The sequence below is a fragment of the Ixodes scapularis genome, unplaced genomic scaffold (genome assembly GCF_016920785.2).
Source record: "Ixodes scapularis isolate PalLabHiFi unplaced genomic scaffold, ASM1692078v2 PGA_scaffold3__209_contigs__length_174095766, whole genome shotgun sequence".
In the NCBI taxonomy this organism is placed as follows: domain Eukaryota; kingdom Metazoa; phylum Arthropoda; class Arachnida; order Ixodida; family Ixodidae; genus Ixodes; species Ixodes scapularis.
In genome coordinates, this window is record NW_024609868.1 from 9,169 (window position 1) to 30,562 (window position 21,394).

The 21,394-nt window shown below is 47.3% G+C and overlaps 1 protein-coding gene across 1 annotated transcript; it reads left to right on the top strand.

Moving 5' to 3' along the window:
• The first annotated feature begins 1,110 nt into the window (after positions 1 to 1,110).
• LOC115317332 (antimicrobial peptide microplusin-like) lies at positions 1,111 to 20,589 on the top strand. The gene is made up of 5 exons (XM_029976964.4): positions 1,111 to 1,186; positions 2,376 to 2,437; positions 19,625 to 19,714; positions 20,076 to 20,102; positions 20,506 to 20,589. Exons 1-5 carry the CDS (start codon positions 1,111 to 1,113, stop codon positions 20,587 to 20,589), a joined length of 339 nt encoding a protein of 112 aa, XP_029832824.3.
• The last annotated feature ends 805 nt before the right edge of the window (positions 20,590 to 21,394 follow it).

Consider the following 21,394-nt stretch of genomic DNA (forward strand, 5'->3'; position numbering starts at 1 on the left):
AGAAAGCAATTTGTAAAGCGTCATCAAGCACGCTAAACGTCCTGCTTGTGTTCCCCAGCAAGTTGGGGTTTTTCAGCCAAAACGCCTTTTCAGCCCTGTCATCCGCTGAACGTGCCACGTGGCTCGCAGTGACTGCAGCACCTGCTCCACAGCGAAGCGGGCTCCCAGACATTTCCAGATCATATCCAGCAGTATATGTGGCGTGTTCGAAACTGTTTCGTGCTTGCTTGTTTTGGCCTCAGAGGGGCGAGGATTTCTCGAGTACTCTTCGCCCACCTTGAACTGCGATAGGGTTACAATCACATCGCACTCTAGATCTCTGCTAAATAATCGCTGTGTTCATTTTATGTGCGTTTGAAGGGATATGAACAGAAGATTGAACAGTCGCCCCTAGCAGTTCATTTCAAGTGCATAGGCAAAAAACACACGCTCCTTCGTTCGTTTCTAACGCAGGGTTACGTAGGGGTCCGAGTTCAATCAATCAAGCACCGACTAAATTCGATTCCAGACTTGGACGCAGCTCTCGTGTCCAGTATCCGCTCCTCGCTCAATCGAGAAAGATGACGTAAATGATCCAGTCCACGTGCCTCGACTTGGGTAAACACAGAGCTGTGTATCAAACAAGTTGGACAAAGCGTCTTCTGTAGTTAAATTTCATCGCGGCGGCATCAGAGGGGGACATGAAAAACACGCGTTCTGTTACACGTGTGAGCTCATCAGTTTTTTTTTTTTTTTGAGGGGGGGGGGGAGGCTTCTTTGTTTGTTTTTTTCATTTAAGCATATACAGCACTCAATGCCAGGCAGCTATGAGGCAGAGCAGATGTCAGAGATTGTGCTGTATATCAACTATACACGCAGATCCAGGGATTTTCAAATCCGTTCCCCTCAGCGTATCGTCTCAAAATACAGCGAGCCTCCATTTGTATGCTCGGTGGGGCCTGAATGGAAACCACTGCGAGCTGCAGCTGCCGCGTATTGCATATCGGATTACTCTCGCCGTGTTTTCATCCGTCATCTAGCCCCGGTGATGCATATATAAAGAGAAACGCCCCGCCGTAAAAAAAAAGATTTCCCACCGGCGTTCGAAGTGGAGGTGAGGCGTGCATTACCATGAAGTTCTTACTGGCCTGTGTCCTCCACGCCGTTGTGATCTTCGTGGCGTTTGGTCTGAATTGGGAACACTGCGGTAAGTGTGTTCATTTCTTCATGACAATGTCCCGTATTATGTGTCATGATTGTATCGTCAGCCGAGCAAGCAGTGCCAAAAGTTTATTGTCCTCACGCTCGTCGCCTTTGCGTGTTTGCTATACCCGGCTAAATCAATCGCGGAAAGCGATTGCACAGTGATTCTTTGCTTTGTTTGGCGCGTGTTAGATGCAGCCGGTTGTAGCAACCGGATGAATACGACGAGAGCCCTGATTTTGGCGCTGCAAGGTCGACTCTAATCAGGATGTAGCGTCTGCGGCGACCGGATATAGAGTGAAACAAAGGGATATAAGTGTACGTAAATCTCCTTTATCTATATTTCAGTTTATTCTAGACAATATCTATACCACGTTTATTTCAACATTATATCAAAGCATGATTCTAATATAGTGCGACGCGAAAAAAAAAAAAGTGGTACTCCCACGTGTACAATATAGATAAAGAGTTGGCGAAATGGATTGAACGCACTTTTAACTGACAGCATAAATCGGTTTCTTAACTTATCGCGCTGGGATTTACTACAGAGGTGCCTGAAGTTAGTGGAAGACTTCGCGAAAATTTCGGAAAGATTGGCTCGTGTGAGTAAACCAAGGAAAAAAAAACTGTTTTCTTGTACATTGCATGTACACTAAACAGATATTATGTGTCACTGTGGCAGTTATTTGGGCCAAATGAAGTGAAGGATAGGTAAGCCAATTTTATTTTTTTTTCTATTTCACAAATTGTTTAATCGTAGTAAACAGCAGAATAGCCCAATATGATTTTCTTATTTCGAGATAAAAAAAATTAGCCATAATGTTTGCACAGAAAAAAAAACAGTTCTTTTTTTTGTTGTTTTTGGCTTCGGAGGTTTCTTGTATTTATACTCTCAATTAATGAATGCACTGCTTCGAGCAGCTCTGTAGTAAATCCCAGCGCGACAAGTTAAGAAACCGATTTATGCGATCAGTTTAAAGTGCTTTCAATCCATTTCGCCCATGCTGTAGCAGTGGTTGCTAACGTTTCCTAGGAAATTCGCACTCCTGACGAAAGGGTATGTCTGACTATCTAACCGGCCTGCTCCGATACGTCCGTTGTAACTGAACGTGCCAATCGTTTGATTGTCCGAGTCGCGGCACTCCAAATTGTGACACCACCGCACCGCGGTGGTGGGCTTTCTTCCTGCGCAGAAAAAAACGATCTCGAAATCAGGACGCTGCTTGACTGCGTCGAATCGAAGGTTCCCTTTTATGTAAGTATTACCTCTTGCACAGGTTTTTTTGTCTATGAACAGTATTGGAGTAAGACAAGCAGAAGGTGGTGAGTTCCAGCTATCCTATAATCACTTTTCAGTCAATGAGGTTTTGGCATGAGCCGATAAGATCATTGAAGGGTGAATCACGATGCAATAAACATGAACATACTAAGACATGCTTCTTTCGACTGGCTTTAACGTATAGAACATAAGGCGGAAATGTATTTACCAAATATTCGAATTCATTCAGAAGATATAAGCGAACTGAAATTTAAAAAAAAAATTAAAGACTTTTACAACTCCCTGTTACGCCGAATTAGAGCGTAGCTCTTGAGGAGGAGGAGAGGAGGGCATGCCCATCCTCCTCATCCGTAGTCTATCCTCCTCCCCTTCTTTTCTCTAGAAGTATTTCCATTTTGCGTTGTACTGTGCCAAACAATCTTAATAGTATATATATATATATATATATGAATAGTGGTATTCTCGCTCACCGCTTGTCCGAAGAAAGGAAATATGGTTCTCACATCTGGAAGCTCCACTCTGTCTAAATTCTGCCGGTGCCAGGAAACAGGGCAGCAGAAGCAAGGCGGGAGAACGATATAGCGTTAGAGTCAACACTTTGACGAAGCACGTGATGTTCTCGATGTCATCCTAGTTGCTCTCGGCTTTGTCGAAGACTCCTCGGCATTTTTTTTTATTTCCTCGGCATTAGTCTTGAGCTTGCCGTTGTCGCCCTTGGCGGCACACAATTTACCAACTTCGTCTGACGTGCCACAGATATCGATGAGTACAGCACAGACCCGTACCCATGTAGATAGATACTTGGATAACGAGTACACCACGTTTTCATACGTGTCTCCCTGTGATTTATGAATGGTGATATCACTTGCCTGCACAGTGGGCAGCTGGCATCTCCCCACCTCCTCCTTCTCCCTCCTCCTCCGCTTCCCCTTCTTCTCTCCTCCTCCCCTCCTCCCTCCTCTTCCCCATCCTCTCCTCCTCTTCCCCCCTCCCCTCCTCCTTCCTGACGTCACTCATGAAGGTCACTGACAAGGTCGTGACCTTCATCATGACATTCACGATTGAACTTCGTGACGTCGCTCGTGAGCTTTGTGACATCACTCGTGACCCTAGTGACCCTCGTGACGTCACGTATGGCGTCATTATGGGAAACGTCCCACAATACAACGCGCGGCTACGCAGACGGCGACGGCGACGCCGCTCAAGCCAGAAACGGGCGCCTAAGAACTGTGCTCTAAAAGGAACCATAACATTTTTGCTCCGCTACATAATCGGCAAAATTCAATGATTTGAAGGTTGTCGCGAAGCGGCTGGCCGATTGGCTGCGGGTTAGGTTCATGGCTGCCGTGCCGAGGACGTGCACGCATCGTCACCAAAGCTGCCAAAGACACCTTTTATCGACGTAGGTTCGGGCTCCGAACGCGCTCGGCGTTACCAATTGGCCTAGGCCATTGGAGGCTATGCCTGGGCTGTTTATACTCGTCGGCGAACCCAACGCACGCTGGCGTAGAACGATATGTTCGTCGTCCGTTTCGCCGCGCTCCACCGCGTTGAGAAGAGACCGACCAAACGTGCTTATAAAGTGCAGCGTGTTGGCATGATGAAAGCAGCGGTTCGGGGAAGGACGTTGTGCCGCCAATAGGTTTGAAAAAAGAAACCCAACGCAGGGGATAAGGAGTGCAAATAGTTTATTTATTTATTTATTGTCCCCCTAAAGTCAAAGCAGGGCATTACATAAAAGGAAGGGGGGGGGGGGGGCAATAAATGTGGACAAAAGACTTACATGTGGACAGAAAAAAAGCACTCACTATACTCCACTACCAATAACCATATACAAAAATGAAGGACCAAAAACGTGCCTGATGTAGATACAGCAACGCTTCAGCCACAGTGAACATTGCTGAGATATCTAAAGGTCACAATAGCAACGGCGTTAGTTCCTTATAAAAACAATGAGGTTACTTATTTACGAAACAAGATGGCGTCCGCGACGTCTGCGATGCAATCGGGAAGGTCGTTCCAATCCCGGATGCCACGTGAAACTGCTGAATTGACGAATGCAATCGTTGTAGCGGTTAATTGCCTAAAACTCCTGTTTTCTACCGAATGTCGCACAAATGTATGCGGAGGAAAAAATAAAGTATCCGCCGCCTGGCTTCGACGGACACGATACAGCCGCGTTTCGCAGCAACCTTCTGACAGATGGCCCGTCTACTAGCATTGTAGCTTGCTTTCCACATCAGGGAGCTGATGATCCCTAAATGGCGCCGTGTACGCATTGAAAATTTTTAGCGCAGAATAAACATTCCGGGCTTTACTTTCATTTTCATCGCACACCGCTATCTTGGCATTTGTTGCTTCGAGCGGGAACGGCTGCCGGCGCGAAAGGACCTAGCACATGATCATACATAACTCATACACGAGGTCGTCCTGAATTCTAACTAACTGCACCTTTGGTTAGTCATCAAGCTCCAAGCGTTTGCCGAAACCCCGTGAAAGCGCTGCTTAGAATCAGTCGCCCTTCCGTCGTACTGTTCCTTTTTGTTTTTGTTTCTTGCATTCACAAGTTAATAATAATATTAATAATATTTTTTTTATTTCCATCATCCGGTCTTTATGACCGGATGATGGAAATGAGTTCGCTTCGTTAAACGTATATTTTAAGTTTTACCATCATCCGGTCTTTATGACCCTTGGCATTCGATAGCAGGGCAGTGCAACTAAAAAAGGCGCGGGCCAAGCCAGAGTTTATTTGAGACCTCGCGGACCTCCCGTAAGCTTATGTTGCTATTTGCCATCGAGAGTCCGTCGCTTCCCAGAATCATCTGGGCTCATCTCTGTTTCAAGGCGATAGCTTTAAGGAGCTCGTGTCGAAGAAAAGCCGTCGTCGGCGTCGGTGTTGGCGTTTGTGTCGGCATCGGTGGGAGAAGAAAATCTTGATTGCTTTAAAAAAATTCATTCGCCTTAAAGAAAAAAAATTGAGGAGTTTAGGCGGAGCGCGATCGAACCCACGAGCCTTCGGTTGTAAGCCAGGCAAGCTAACCTTTTACACAATTCTTAAAAGGCCTAATGAGGAACGCTTGCACGGCTTGGCAACGAGCAGGGGTTTAAATTTAGCTATCGCGTTCCACTCCTGAAGGCGAAGCTTAAGTGTCCTCATGCAAATTTCTAAACAAATTGCACAATGTCATATCCACCGGTCTAAGCATACTTTTAAAGGGTTTTGTATTTTCAAATGAATTAAAAAAAAAAGTGGGCTTAAGCACTCGAGAGCCAATTTTTATGATATTCATTTATCTGAGAAATTCCGTATCTCCGAGTTGTCTGATCGGGAGGACTCAGGAGTGTAAAATGTTTTCCTTTTGCAACGAGACTCAGATGGCTTTCGAACGGCCCCTTCAACTTGCCGTATAAGCAAAATTGGGGAATTATGTTTGCAAATCACTCGACGGAAAGCCGTTTCGATCTTGTAGGTTTCTGCGACTGGCATTCCCGGCCGCTATGGTGACCTATTTCTCTGTAAGTCCTGAACCTGAACGTTGCAAAACAACCCGGAGAATCCGAAACATTACCTAAATAAACTAATAATAATTTCGTTGTATGCATGTTTAGATAGCCGGACGTTAGTCAGCCGTAACATCCCCAGCATTCCTGGACACGGTATCTTGGCTATTCTCAGAAAAACGTAATAAAATAATTCCAGCCAAACTACTGCATAAATCCTTAAGTTCGCCGGGATATTTATAGAGGGCACTAATACACTCTTATTTAATATCTACTTGAACCTCAGGATTGTATACTTTTTATTCCTGGCCCCAATATGATATTGTTGCATTGGGTCCTATGAGCCACTCTAACAAAATTTTAAATTTATTCTCACTGAAATTAAGAATCGTAAAGTTCCCGAGGAATATAATAGCTGACGAGTCATAGCACGCACCGCAGTTAAAATTTCGATTTTTAATTAATAATTTTTATTCCTCGAGACCATACCTCGGCAAATTCATTCATGAACTCGCTCATTCACCTTCATTCACATTCACGGCGTGAATCTGAATGGCTCTGAATGAATTCTTGAATTCGAAAAAAATCATGATGTGATGGTGAATGACTTTGTGAATTTGAATGAATTCGTGATGTGATGGTGAATGACTTCGTGAATTTGAATGAATTCGTGATGTGATGGTGAATGAATTCATGAATTTGAATGAATTCGTGATGTGATGGTGAAGGAAGTCGTGAAGTCATGATGTGATGGTGAATGACTTCGTGAATTTGAATGAATTCGTGATGTGATGTTGAATGATAATGTGATGTGATGGTGAATGACTTCGTGAATTTGAATGAACTCATGATCTGTTGTGATTGTGAAGGACTTTGTGAAGTGAATAGAATTCATTGTGATGGGTGAATGACTCAATGGATTCGTGACGTGATGGAGAATGGCTCGTGAACACGATGAATTTGCGATGTGCGTGGCTCGTGAACTTGGTAAGTTTGTGATGGGAAGTAATACCGTAAACTTAATTCTCGACGTGATAGTGAATGCGGTTATGCATTCAGAATAGGCGGAAAACATGTTACGCAGGTGCTTCTTGCTTACTAATTGTTTTCATCCTTCACCGCAAACCACAGGAACATATTTGACTTTAGCGGTTTGGGCTTCAGTCTTGCTGCGTAGCCGTGCGTGCCTCAGCACGGTGGCCCTTTGTCGAGCAATTTCGTAGTAACAGCTGTTTATAAAGGAAGTGCGGCGGCAGTGGCAATGAAGGGGAGGAGAGGGGGGGGGGGGGGGAGGAAGGGGGGCAGGCTAGTCTTTTTTTTTTTTTTGGCACTTGACACTTAATTTTGCCGTTGTTCTGAGCGGTTCCTCGTGAATCAATGGAGCTCCCATGCCGAGCTTGTCCTTCTGTGTCTCGGGGCATATGGTACGGAATCTCTGAAGGCTCTCGCTGTGCCGTTTCGCTCGTGAGTCGTGCGTGGCGCAGCCGCGCTGTCGGCGGGCACTAATAGCAGCAAGCGCCGTTTCAAAAGATACGAAGCCGAGGCCGACGTCACGAGCAGGCGCACCTAATCCGGCGCCGAGACCATATCATGTGACCTCCCGGTTCCGCGCGGCGGCGCACGGAGCACATTCATGTGACACGATCGCAGCGCAGCATTGACTGGGCTGGCGCTCTATCAATGTGGGTTGTGTTTCGCGCACTCGAAATACCCCACTTCCCCGACGGAGTCAGGTCCTGGTTTCAAGTGGCTGACACAAAAAGGCGCCACAATCCTATTCCACAAGAACTGCAAACTCGTAAAGGGCTACCAGCCGTGAAGCCGAATATAGTCAGAATGAACCTGAATGACTTCGTGAATTATGCGGAATTCATGATGTAATGGTGAATTCTGGTGAATTCGTGTTGACCGTGATGGTAAATAACTTCGTGAAGCGATGGTGAATTCGGATGAATTCATGATGTGATGGTGAATTCGGATGAATTCATGATGTGATGGTGAATTGGATGACTTCGTGAAGTGATGGTGAATTCGGATGAATTCGTGAAGTGATGGTGAATTCGGATGAATTTATGATGTGATGGTGAATTCTGATGAATTCACGATGGTGAATTCCGATGAATTTGTGGCGATGGTGAATGACTTCGGGAATTGGTGATATGATGGTGAATGACTCCGTGAATTCGGACGCGGTGGTGATGTGATGGGGATGAATTTTCGGCGCGGTTGAACGCCGTGATGTGAAGGTGATGAATTCTCGGCTGAGTTTGAAAGCCGTGATGTGAAGGGGATGAAGTTTTGGCGCGGTTGAACGCCGGGATGTGAAGGGCCGTGACTTTGGGAGGTCGGAGTACCTTGTGACGTGAATACGAATGAATTTGGAGACGTGATTTTGTTCGTGATGTGATGGTGAATGAAGGGGGTCTAAAATGCCGACCTATGCTCGAGACTTTCAAATTCGGCCCGCTTTTTGCCCCTGCAAAGTTAGCACTCCGCCGTGCACCAAGAAGCTTGCGGCCAAGCCACGTTTACCTAGGCTTTTCGAAAAAAAGATTTTTACGATGCGTTTGTGACAGCATATTGACTAAGAATGTGGCGGTTAAAATATGACTACATAAAGATTAGATGTTTACAATCAAAATTTGTGCCCTGGATTTCAAATATAAGCAATTGAAATGTAGGGTCAGAAACACTTGCATTGTATATATTTTTCCGCGGACACCATAACGATATCATTTATGAAGTAAAATTTTGTTGTTTAGGACATGAAACGCTTTGCTAAAATCAATAAGGATGCCTAAAGTAATGAGCCTTCTTTCTGTGTTTTGTAAATAATTTATTTTTGAAATAACAATGCTGCTTCTGTAGATTTACCTTTACGGAAACCGAACTGGGAGTCTGTAAACACAGTGTTTTGCAAAAACGTTGTCAAGGCGCGTAAAAATAAGTTTTTCAAGTACCTTGGAAAAAACAGGCGGCACAGAAATAGGCCTATAATTACTAATGATATGCTCATAACCACCTTTATATATAAATGCGACTTTCAGCCAACCTCATACTTGCAGGAAAATGTCCGGACGATAAAGATAAATTATATTGTCACGGGTGGTGAGTCGTGACCAATAAACAAGAAATAAACAGAAATAAATAAACGTTTAATGTGGCGAACTTGTGCCAAAAATAAAGAAGGAAACAGAAGAAAGCAGAGCGTCGCGGGCGTCGAAGTCGGCGTGTCAGCAGAATCGAGCGCTGGGGCGAGACTGACTCGACAAGGTCGCGGGCGGCCTCTTATCTAGGTGAGTCAGTATCTCGAAGATTCGGCGGAGAAGGTTCGAGCGTAGCGCGCTCGGGGCGAGAATGAACAAGCACTTTCTAGAACAACAAAAACAGGGATGAACGATAGTTATGTCCGCAGCAAGAGTGAACGAGAACTTTCTACAAGTCCGTGACCCTGCGCGCGGCATTATCCCCCCCTTTAAAAAGTGCATCGTCCCGATGCAGCACAAAACGAAAAACAACAAACAAAAACAAATCCAAAACAAAAAGGCAGCAGAATCGCGAGCCACAGTTCACAGTTCACCCGTCGACGAGAGTGGAAAGTTCTATCGTTCGTAATACGGCTTCAGCCGGACGACGTGCACCACCTCGGGTCGCGGCTGACGTCTTGCAGATGGGCGCGTTCCGTCGGAGAGGACTTCGTAGTTAAGATCACCGAGGCGACGAAGCACTTTGTAGGGTCCAAAGTATCGTTTCAGCAATTTCTCACTGAGGCCGCGGCGACGGATGGGCGTCCATACCCACACCCTATCTCCGGGCTGGAAGTGGACGTCCCTGCGACGAAGGTTGTAGCGGCCGGCGTCGACGCGTTGCTGGTCTTGAATCAGGAGTCGGGCGAGCTGGCGAACTTCTTCGGCGCGTTGAGCAACCGCCTGGGCGTCGTCGCTCTCGTTGTCAGATGGCTCATGGGGCAGCATAGCGTCCAGCATGGTCGTTACCTTCCGACCATGTACCAGCTGGAAAGGGGTGAATCCAGTGGTCTCTTGAACCGCCGTATTGTAGGCGAACGTGACGTAGGGCTGCACCTCGTCCCACGTCTTGTGCTCTACGTCGACGTACATAGAGATCATATCGGCGATTGTCTTGTTGAGTCGCTCCGTCAGCCCGTTGGTCTGCGGGTGGTACGCAGTTGTACGACGATGGCTGGTGTGACTGAGTCGGAGGATTTCTTGGGTCAGTTGTGCCATGAACGATGATCCGCGATCTGTAATCAGAACTTCTGGAGCGCCGTGCCGGAGGACGATGGACTCAATGAAAAACTTCGCAACTTCCACAGCAGTCCCCGAAGGAAGAGCTTTCGTTTCGGCGTACCGCGTGAGATAATCTGTGGCGACGATGATCCAGCGGTTCCCCGACGTCGAAGGCGGAAAAGGACCAAGTAGATCCATTCCGATCTGCTGGAAGGGTGCAGTTGGAGGAGAAATAGGCTGCAGGAGTCCGGCCGGCCTCGTCGGAGGTTTCTTGCGTCGCTGGCACTCGTGGCATGATCGTGTGTACAGGTGGACGGTCTTGGGGAGCTTGGGCCAGTAATACTTTTCACGAATACGGGCCAGTGTCCGGCTGTATCCAAGGTGTCCGGACGTCGGGTCGTCGTGACATGCTTGAAAGATCTCCCCTCGAAGGTCGGTCGGTATTACCAGCAGCCACGGCGAGTTGTTGTTCCCGAAGTTCTCTTTGTAGAGTACACCTTGCCGAATGGTGAAGGTCGGCACGGCTCGCGAGAAAACACGGGGTACGGTACCGCCGCGCCCTTCCAGGTGCTCGATTAAGGCTCGCAGCTCCGGATCGTCTCGTTGACGTCGTGCCATGTCATCGGTGTTCACTGCCCCTAGAAAGCACTCGTCATCATCGTCGTCGCTTCTGCCGGAAGGTGTTTCGACAGGGGCCCTGGACAGGCAGTCAGCGTCGCTGTGCTTGTGTCCTGACTTGTAAACCACAGTCATGTTGAACTCTTGTAGCCGGAGGCTCCATCGAGCGAGGCGTCCTGACGGGTCCTTGAGGTTCGCAAGCCAGCAGAGCGAGTGGTGGTCCGTGACTACGCGGAACGGGCTTCCGTACAAGTACGGACGAAACTTCGTGATTGCCCAGACGACCGCAAGGCATTCTTTCTCAGTCGTGGAGTAATTTCTCTCTGCCTTGGACAGTGTCCGACTTGCGTAGGCGATGACTCGTTCGGTGCCTTCTTGTACTTGAACTAGTACCGCGCCAAGTCCTGCGTTACTTGCGTCAGTGTGAATCTCGGTGTCCGCATCCTGATCGAAATGTTCAAGAACCGGAGGCGTCTGGAGTCGTCGCTTCAGCTCGTCGAATGCCTGCTGCTGTTCTTCGGCCCATTCGAACCTCTCGGCGTCCTTCGTGAGGTTTGTGAGCGGTGCGGAAATCCGTGCGAAATCCCGAACGAAGCGACGATAGTAGGCGCAAAGTCCGAGGAATCTTCGCACGGCCTTTTTGTCTGTCGGCACTGGAAATGACGCGACGGCGCGAGTCTTCTCAGGGTCTGGGCGCACGCCTTTGTTGCTAACCACGTGACCTAGAAACTTCAGTTCGTCATAGGCGAACCGACACTTTGACGGCTTGAGGGTGAGTCCAGCGGTCCGTATGGCTTGAAGAACAGCTCGGAGTCGTCGCAAGTGCTCGTCGAAGTCGCTGGAAAACACCACGACGTCATCGAGGTAGACCAGACAGCTCTGCCACTTCAGTCCTGCCAGTACGGTGTCCATAACACGCTGGGAAGTTGCTGGTGCCGTACATAGTCCGAAGGGCATTACCTTGAACTCGTACAGCCCATCCGGCGTGACGAAAGCTGTCTTCTCTCGGTCCCGTTCGTCGACTTCGATCTGCCAGTAGCCGCTCTTCAGGTCCATCGATGAGAAGTATCGAGAGTGGCGCAGCCGGTCGAACGTGTCGTCGATTCGGGGGAGTGGGTAGACGTCTTTCTTCGTCACCGCGTTCAGCTGCCGGTAGTCCACGCAGAACCGAAGCGTTCCGTCCTTCTTCTTAACCAGTACGACTGGAGAGGCCCACGGACTGTTTGATGGCTGGATTATGTCGTCGTTCAGCATCTCTTGAACTTGCTCCTGGATCACCTCCCTTTCTTTAGCGGAGACTCTGTACGGTGATCGATGCACAGGGCGCGCGTCGTCCTCGGTAATGATGCGGTGCTTCGCAACGGCTGTTTGGCGTACCTTCGACGACGTCGCAAAGCAGTCACGGTATTCGGCGAGGAGGTTCATCAGCTGCCGTCGTTTTGGGTCCGGAAGCTTAGGGTCGACGTCGAGTTGCGCTGGCGACGTACCGTCTTGCTGAGGTGGCGAGGATTCATCAGTAATGGCGGCGATTTCGGCGGAGTTTCGGAGATCCTCGACGTGGCCAACGGCTGCACCTTTCGTGAGGTGTTGCGTTTCATTCCGGAAGTTCGTCACGAGGACCACAGTGCGGCCATCCTGAAGTTCAGCTACTCCTCGTGCGACGCCTATTCCTCTTCCCAGGAGCAACTGGAGGTTACCTTCCAGAAGAACTTCGCTACGGGGAGCTGCATCGGTCACGACAGGTACGACAACACTTGATCGCGGCGGCAGATTCACGTGGTCGGCAGCGACTCGGAGGGCGGCTGACGCAGTTTGGAGTTTCTCCGAAGGCGGAACAGGTGTCCGCAGCGTCAATCTGTTTTCTCCAAGGTCGATGACGGCGCCGTATTCACACAAAAAGTCCATGCCGAGAATGACGTCTCTGGAACAGTCTTGTAGAATGACGAATTTCACAGGACACGTCTCGCCGTGAATTTCGACGCGAGCGGTGCACCTTCCGACAGGCGTGATGAGGTGTCCTCCGGCGGTTCGTATCTGCGGTCCATCCCACGGCGTCGTGACTTTTCGAAGGTGACGAGAGAGCCTCCCACTCAATACTGAGTAGTCTGCCCCGGTGTCAACGAGTGCCGATGCGTTTTGGCCATCGATAACAACGTTTAGGTTGTTGGACACCGTTGCAGGCGCGTCGGTGCAATGCGGGGCGTCGAGAGAGTGGGAGCGCTCCGGCGTTCTTGGAGGCTGTTTGCTTCCGTCGTTTTCGGCAACGTCACCTCCAGGCGTTGCCGCACTCAGTTTTCCCGACGACGCAGGGGGGACAGGCTCTCTCGGCGGGATCGTGGCGCTGGGGAGGCTGAACGTCGTGGCGATGGGGAGCGGGCTTCACGGCGGAGTGACGACACTGGGGAGGGGGAACGTCGGAGGTACTCCTCGATGTCGTGAGGGCGTTCGCCGTACCTCGGGCGTGGGTCGTTCGGGTGGAACCCACGCAGGCCCATTTGCCGGTAGAGACAACGACGGTAGATATGGTCGGCCTCCCCGCAGTGGTAGCATAACGGGCGTCGATCGGCCGTCCTCCACACGTCGGTCTTTCGTGGAGCAGCTTGTTCTGGGCGGACGTACGCCCGATCTTCATGGCGTCGTGAATACTGCGGCGCTAGAGGTTCACGTCGAGGTGGCGCCGTATACGGGTGAGCAGGGGGCGGTGGTCGTCGGGTAGCTGCGGCGTAGCTCAGCTTCGGTGGTTCAGGAGCGGCGCTGGCGAGAACTTCTGGCTGCAGCGCCTGCTGAAGTTCTTCCCGGACAATCTCGGCGACTGAGGGCGTATCCAGGCTTGTGGCAGCAGGTAGCAACTTCTTCAACTCCTCCCGGACGGCTTCACGGATAAGGTCACGGATGTCGGGGAGGGTGGTGCCCAGGTCGGATCCAGATGTCGCTAGAGTAGTTACGCCAGGGTGTCGTTGGTAGTGTCTGGCGCGGGCTAGCAAGGCCCGTTCCATATTTGTAGCCTCCGTGATAAACTCGTCGACTGTTGTTGGGGGATTCCGGATGAGACCGCCGAAAATCTCGCTTTTCACACCCCTCATCAGGTGGTGCAGCTTCTTCTCCTCGGTAGCCTGAGGATCGGCGCGGGCGCTTAGGCGGAGAACATCCTCCACGAAGCCGGTGATGCTCTCGTTGGGGCCTTGAGTCCTGGTACGCAGTAAGTCTTCGGCTCTCTCTCGGCGGTGCTGGTTGACAAATGTCGCCTTCAGCTGGCTCTTGAAAATGTCCCAGGATGTCAATGAAGACTCGTGATTTTCGTACCAGCTTCTGGCAGTCCCCTCGAGCGAGAAATACACGTTTTGCAGCCGTTGCTCGTTGGTCCAGCTATTGTGGCGGGCAACGCGTTCAAATTGGTCGATCCAATCTTCAACGTCTTCGTGGAGTTCGCCGTGGAACGGAGCCGGTGTCCGAGGAGCGACGGGTAGGTAGACGACGGCAGGAGCGGCGGGGGCCTGCGACTGGTTGTCCATCGTCGTCTTCTTCGGCTTGGGTTTATCCAGGAGCAAACCGTACTCCGGATCCTCTCCCTTGGTGCGGCGGCTGGTCCGAGTTTCAGGTTCCGCGCTGAGTGGTCTTCTCAGCGAGCTTGGAGTCGGGCTTGCACTGCGGGTCCTGGGAGGGGAACGCTGCACGGGCATGCGGTACCCCGCACCTCCACCAGAATGTCACGGGTGGTGAGTCGTGACCAATAAACAAGAAATAAACAGAAATAAATAAACGTTTAATGTGGCGAACTTGTGCCAAAAATAAAGAAGGAAACAGAAGAAAGCAGAGCGTCGCGGGCGTCGAAGTCGGCGTGTCAGCAGAATCGAGCGCTGGGGCGAGACTGACTCGACAAGGTCGCGGGCGGCCTCTTATCTAGAGTGAGTCAGTATCTCGAAGATTCGGCGGAGAAGGTTCGAGCGTAGCGCGCTCGGGGCGAGAATGAACAAGCACTTTCTAGAACAACAAAAACAGGGATGAACGATAGTTATGTCCGCAGCAAGAGTGAACGAGAACTTTCTACAAGTCCGTGACCCTGCGCGCGGCAATATATGTGTACGAGTCTTGGCGGCGATGACGTCCATTACTAAGCTAACTGGTTTTATCTGCATCTCATTCATATCAATACTCTTGCTGTTCTTAAGTCCCCAAAACATGTTAAATACCTCTTGTTCGTCGGTGGGATTTAGAAAAAAACTCTCATCGACATTTTAACAAACGAAATGCGTCGACATTGTAGGCAGTCTCGCGTGTACTTGAAAAGTAGTTATTAAAGCATTCCGCCAAAGTCGTACCCGACATAGCTTGACCATCTAAAATTAATTCATTTATACCAGAAAAAACCTGACTGCAATTTAAGACTTCATTAATATTTTTCCAAACAACATCTGGGCGTGGCTTAGGGACATCTTCGAATATTTCCATTGTAGTACGACGATTTTGCTTTTCTGAGCTCAGACTTTAAATCGTTCCTAAGTCTTTTGAAACGCGATAACTTGATTTGGTTTCTTGATATCGTATGCATCGTTTCGAAAAAGTATCAAACGAAAACACCAAGCACCACATTTGACGTTGATTCACACATCGAGACACTTGCTTGCACTGTCGCACAGACCGCCGGCGTAGCATAGCGTGTAGTCGTGAAATGTCTGCGACTAATAATAATGATAGCGATTTTGCCCCCCCCCCCCCCCCCCCCCAAAAAAAAAAAAAAAAGACTCGGCGCGGATTTTTTTTCCGTCAGGGCTGGATTCGGCGCTTTAGGCGTTCTGTCTAATGCAAATGAACAGAGTGGAATGTATTCCCCCTAGTAAAGTGTTTGGCCAGACGCAAACGGTGAAAAGGGTGGGAGGCCGGAGAGATGCACAGGAGAGGAGGTTCAGATAGCGGTCGCGCGCTTCGAATTCTTCGTTCACCTTGCTCTAGGATACCTACATGTCTGTCCGTCTGAGGGTGAAGACATCCATTGTTGCCCTGAATGTACCAGCGCGTGACGCTCTCGCGCACTCGGTGCGTGACTTGGGCGGAAAAATGGCGTCTATGCATTGGCCAAAGCTACGCGTCCGAGCTGAGTGACACCAGATTGCGCGCGCTTTAAAATGCATTAAAAAACGATTGGGCGGAAAAATGGCTGAGATGTCACCACTCAAGCAATTAAGTTACTCAAGAATTAAGTTACGCACGTCGCCTGGCTTTAATGCTTATACCACACCGAAGGGCTCCGCACAATATATATTGAAATACAGTTAGGGCGCAGGTGAGCTGGAGTAGGTTTACTAATTTTTAGACCACGTGAGACTGGGTGGAAGAAACACAACGACGTCGTCTTGTTTCTTCTACCCACTCTCAGGTGGTCTAAAAACTATTATATATATATTGGTTCGCTCCACTTTCATGCACGGTCTACGCATGGCGATTGGATGAAGTTACCTAAGCTGTACAATCACACTGGTGAAAATCTGCCAATGTTGCTCTTAGGTTGCTCAAGATTGATATGTCACGTGTCGTGAGAACCGGGAACTAAAACAGCGTGTCCCAAAAAGCTGGCCACGTGGGCGTCTGATGTCTCATCTGTATACAGTCTTGTACATTTACTTCAAAAAGGTTATCGATAACGATCAAGAGTACTCTTGCTTAAAAAGCATTCAATGAGATTTACTTGATTACTTGAGGAGAAAAGTAATTGGCCGTAACGTTTCTGATTACTTCCAATTTTCAAAACCTCATTTGTCCTGTCGATTGTTAGACTAGAATCCCTGAACAATAAACTACTTATCATCTTAATCCACCACATTAAGTAAACCATTTCCAGTCGGAGTCTTGTTTCGAGGATTTCTCGGTCGTACACCTGTACAAACAGCGTGCTCCATTAAAAAGGAGGGAGAAACAAAGCAACGGTTAGGAGTAATTTTAGTACTTTTAGTGAGTACCGTACAGTGTGACTGTATATAGTTGAAAATTTTACCGAGTACAGTATAACCCCTAGACTGGGGCCTTTAACATGCCCCCCGCAGTAGTGATGCAAGACCGCACGCCGATAGGATGCTCACCCATATCGAAACCAGGCAGGGTGGGGATTCCACATTGCAGGTTCCCTGTGATCTGCATCGCGAGCTTTCGCTCCATGCGCTCCGAGATGCGGTGGGCACCGCCCCCCCCCCCCTTTTTTTTTTCATTGCGTCAATTTGCAATGCAGAACTTAACGATGTTTAGATCCTCTCGAGTCTATAACTGCGCTGCGTTCTTTGGCACCAAAGCTCCTGTAATTGTAAGAGTGACACGGGCCTCCTCTCCTCACGCCACTTCCTCCTCCCTATGGATGATACCCTTCTCCCCTTCTTTTGCCTCCCGGGAGACATCTTTGTTGTTGTTTTATTTAAACGTGCATTGTTCAAAAATAATTTTTTTTTTTTTTAAACTTTAAGCATTGATGCATTATTCTAACCTCACTCATGTTTTGCGTGTAATCGAAACTACGAAGAACAACAAAGTAAGTATTTTCGACCGACCTCCCATCTGACCTATTCCCTGCCAATTCTGAGCATCTTGCCATATTTTCAATGTTACCGTTTTGTTTCGCAGAAAACCAAAACTTAATTCGTATAAAAAATGTTGCTTCTATTGTTACGATTAATTACAAATGCTACTAACAAAAATGAATTTAATTTTTATGTGTAGCGATATGTCTGTATTCGCTGTATTTTTATTTATCTATAAAACCGCCATATATGTAGAATTACATACTATAAACACCGCTGCATGATTTTTTTAATAAAACTCCGCCGCGTCTTCTTGAAGAGTCGCCTCGTCATATTTTTTGACACAACAAAGAGAATGCAACGACTCACAGTCTGAGGCAATGCAAAAGCGCACAAATACGCGCAGTTGGTGTGCCGGCGTGGGTAATCTGCAGGCGGCCAACTCCAGTATATTTTCACCGTATTACGGCTAGCTTGCTTACCATCATCAAGAAATTTGAGTAAGCTTTCTTTAGAATGAAATTCTGAAATATGCAGTAATACATGCCGAATATCCTGGTTCTAGAACGTTTTTAATGTCAACTCCACGGAAACACTTCAAAATTTATGACGGAAGCTATTTCGGTCATTCAGAGGCACTCGTAGTTATATTTATGGTGTTAATTTGGTAGTCTCCATTTAAGTATATATATATATATATATATATATATATATATATCAGACAGCTCGCGATTTTTGCTTTTTCAGGCCTAATTTCCGCCAAATTCAAGATGTCGCCGAAGCACTGCAGCGTGGGCGAAATAGATCGAACGCACTTTAAACAGACCGCATAAATTGTTTTTTTAACTTCTCGCGCTGGGATTTACTACAGATGTACCGGACGTTGGTAGAAGCTTTCGATAAAATTGTGGAAAGATTAGCTCATCCGAATAAATCAAGAAGAATCAAAAACAATGTTTTTTTTTTATTCTTTGCATGTACACTAAACAAATATTGTGTGTTACTTTGGAGCTTATTTGGGCCAAATGAAGAAAAAAATAGCTAAGCCAATTCCATTTGTTTTCCATCTTACGAAGTTTTCAATCGTTGCAAACGCCAGAATAGCCCACAACAATTTTCTGACGATTTTGAGATAAATTTCAGGGATAAATTTTCCATAAACAAGACCAGTTTCATTTTTTTTCTTTTGACCCCGGAGGTTTCATGTATTCTTACTCTCAATTAATGAATGCACCACCTTCGAGCACCTCTGTTTTAAATCCCAGCGCGATAAGTTAGGAAACCGATTTATACAGTCAGTTTAAAGTGCGTTCAATTCATTTCGCCCACGGTGTAAAAACGTTTCAAATTTAAAATACATTGCTGAACGTACTTTTACGTCAACAATTGGGAACGAGACCCAAACGTCGCGCCCTTGGGGGCTAGCGGCTATTTTGAGAACGACACCGAAGGGAACAACAACATAAATTATTTGTCGTTGTTCTTTCGCTCAGCTTTCGGCCCACGTATACCCGAACGTTGCGTCAGGGTTCAGGTGGGGCTGGTGTTCAGTCTGTGAAGCCGAACATGGACATGCAGAACTTATGGATTTTTTTACTTCACCTTTCTTGACTGAGCGCGGAAAAAAAATTGGACACGGGTTGTGCCCAATGTTTGCCCTGCCTTCAATCAAGAAAGGTGAAGTAAAGAATCCAGTGCACCTGCCTTGCGTTGATGATCACAGAACTCTGGAAAAAACAAGCTGGACATAGCGCCCATGTAATTCGATCACAACTATACACTTTTAGACCAGGTTCGGGAAGGTCAATTTAAGGCCTTAATCGTTTGGTGGAGAATAACTCGGAAAAAACCCAGTATGCAGATGTCTAAAGTATATACACACTAAAAAAAGGCTCCAAGTTTAACTTTTTTTCAGAATACGGAGACCGACAATCCAAAGAAAAGAACTATCACCGCGAGTGTTAAATCTCAGGACACGACTACATCTGAAAAATGCGGTTTCCGTAGAGGTAATGAGCAAGTGTGACGTCATGCTCATTGCCTCTCCGCGCATTGCAGTTTTTTTAATCTGTAAATATATTTTAATTCATTCATTGGCAGGCATTCTTATACTGTTCGTCATGATTGATTGCATTCGTCTTCTGCGATAAAGTGAACTCACATACTTTTTTTTTCTTTTAAGTGTATGACAAAACTAATCTTTGCGCTTGTTCCTTGATCGCGCTTAAAAGATTCACCGTCAGAAGTATTAACCTGCTCTTGCACCATTTTAACAAAACTTTCCGCCACAGCTCAAAGCCAAGCTGAACGAAACGGTAAAGAAACTCGGATGCACCGAAAAGCTGTGTGCCGTGCGAAAGGTGTGTGGCCAAGCTGACGTGGTAAGTGGAATTTCGAGTTCAGAATATCAGGTTCAAGTCACCGACAGCTGATAAAACAAAAACACAGGGTGCGGCGAGTTCTGAGCGTTCACTCAGAGTCAGTCAGGTGTGGCACTAGCCGATAAGAACGGCGATGAACCAATCACGGGGAAGGAATTAAGCGTGATATGTCACACCCTGCGATTCGTTAGCTGTCAGTGACTGGAGTGGGAGTGGGACTGTGTCCTTACATTTTACGATACTTCCACCAAGTGTGCACTGATATCAGCTGATTTGTTATGAGCTCATATTCCTGATCATATTAGTAAAAATAAAAACAAAACATTGACACGTCTTTCTTTTTTTTTTTGTTATTTCACAGGAAGAAACCCTCCAGCAGCATTTCCCAGTAAGCATGCATTGGTCTTAGTAGTATTGTGTTGCAACGAGTTGGTCTGAGCAGAATTGTATTCCAATGAACAACGGCGGGCATTAACAGCAGGTCGAAGAACTGTCATCTCTAAGTCAATCTATCGCGACAAATTTAAGTGTATAGAAGAATTTTAAGAATGCTCTGTTTCACTTGGGAACCTAAGTTGCAGTGGGCGTCAACTGTTCGCAAACATTTACAGATGGCGTGCAAAATAAAAAGTAAAATGCAATAATTTAATTTTGCGTTTTTGTATTTTCTTTATTTATTTACGTATTTTAATTTGTCTTCATATCCTGTGCGTGTGTTGTACACTGTTTAAAACTATACTGGAAGGCACATTCTTGAAAATTTTCAGAGTTTATGGAATGTTTTGTTGCAGGCCGCTGAGGTGGGTATGCTCAAACGAATGGCGTCCAGGTGCGAACGCCTTGGCAATCTTGTCTATCCTGGTGGTGATCCTTAAAATGAGACCGCCTTCGGGATTCCCATCAAGACTTATTGCGGAGCACTCGCTACTTCTGGACTACAGCGCCGATCTTGTACGACAGCGAGCGACTCAAGAAACTTGGGCTATTATCAGACCTGAACGTCCGATAGCTAGACGCCTGTATTCATTACAAGAGCAACCAATTGCGAAACCAAGTAGAAGCGCAAAAGTTGACCACGCCTTCGATTTCTGAAGTTGTCGCTGCTCTTTGGAAATAATAATAATAAAAACGTAGTGCGTTCTCTTAAGCAAGGTTTATTACGGATCATTTTAGTGCAGGCTGTTACATGCAAAAGCCAGACAAGACAAGAGATGCACACGTGCTCAAGTGAAGTGTCATTGGTTACGAGATTACTATTCTGTGTGACACAACGCAATGCATATAGCAACACTTTACGCATATTAGAACTCCACAGGTAACACGAAATTCTTAATTAACTTTCAAAATTGCACATAAAACAATAATAATATATGTTAGAAGTGTTGAATGGTCCTCAACTCATCGAAATTCAAATCCCTCTTCTTTTTTTTTTTATCAAACGCGACAACGTCTTTACTTTTTCCACTTCAATCGCGACCTTAACAATACTTCTGCCTCTCACTACAAATATCTTGGCATACAGCCCCTCACTACATTTCTTGGAAAGCTAAACATAAATAGCATAGTGACCAATTCACGTGGCACCGTTTATTTCTTACGTTGTAAAAATTGTCTCGCTGGTTAGCTGTCGCCATGACATAGTAGGCCCTAAATTGCGGCATCCATGATCCGTCTGAGACA

Excerpts from the sequence above, each read along its gene's own strand:
- LOC115317332 (XM_029976964.4), top strand. The coding sequence starts at position 1,111 with ATGAAGTTCTTACTGGCCTGTGTCCTCCACGCCGTTGTGATCTTCGTG. Across the intron at positions 1,187-2,375 it reads TCTGAATTGGGAACACTGCG|AAAAAAACGATCTCGAAATC; the intron begins GTAAGTGTGTTC and ends CTTCCTGCGCAG. Across the intron at positions 2,438-19,624 it reads AATCGAAGGTTCCCTTTTAT|CTCAAAGCCAAGCTGAACGA; the intron begins GTAAGTATTACC and ends TTTCCGCCACAG.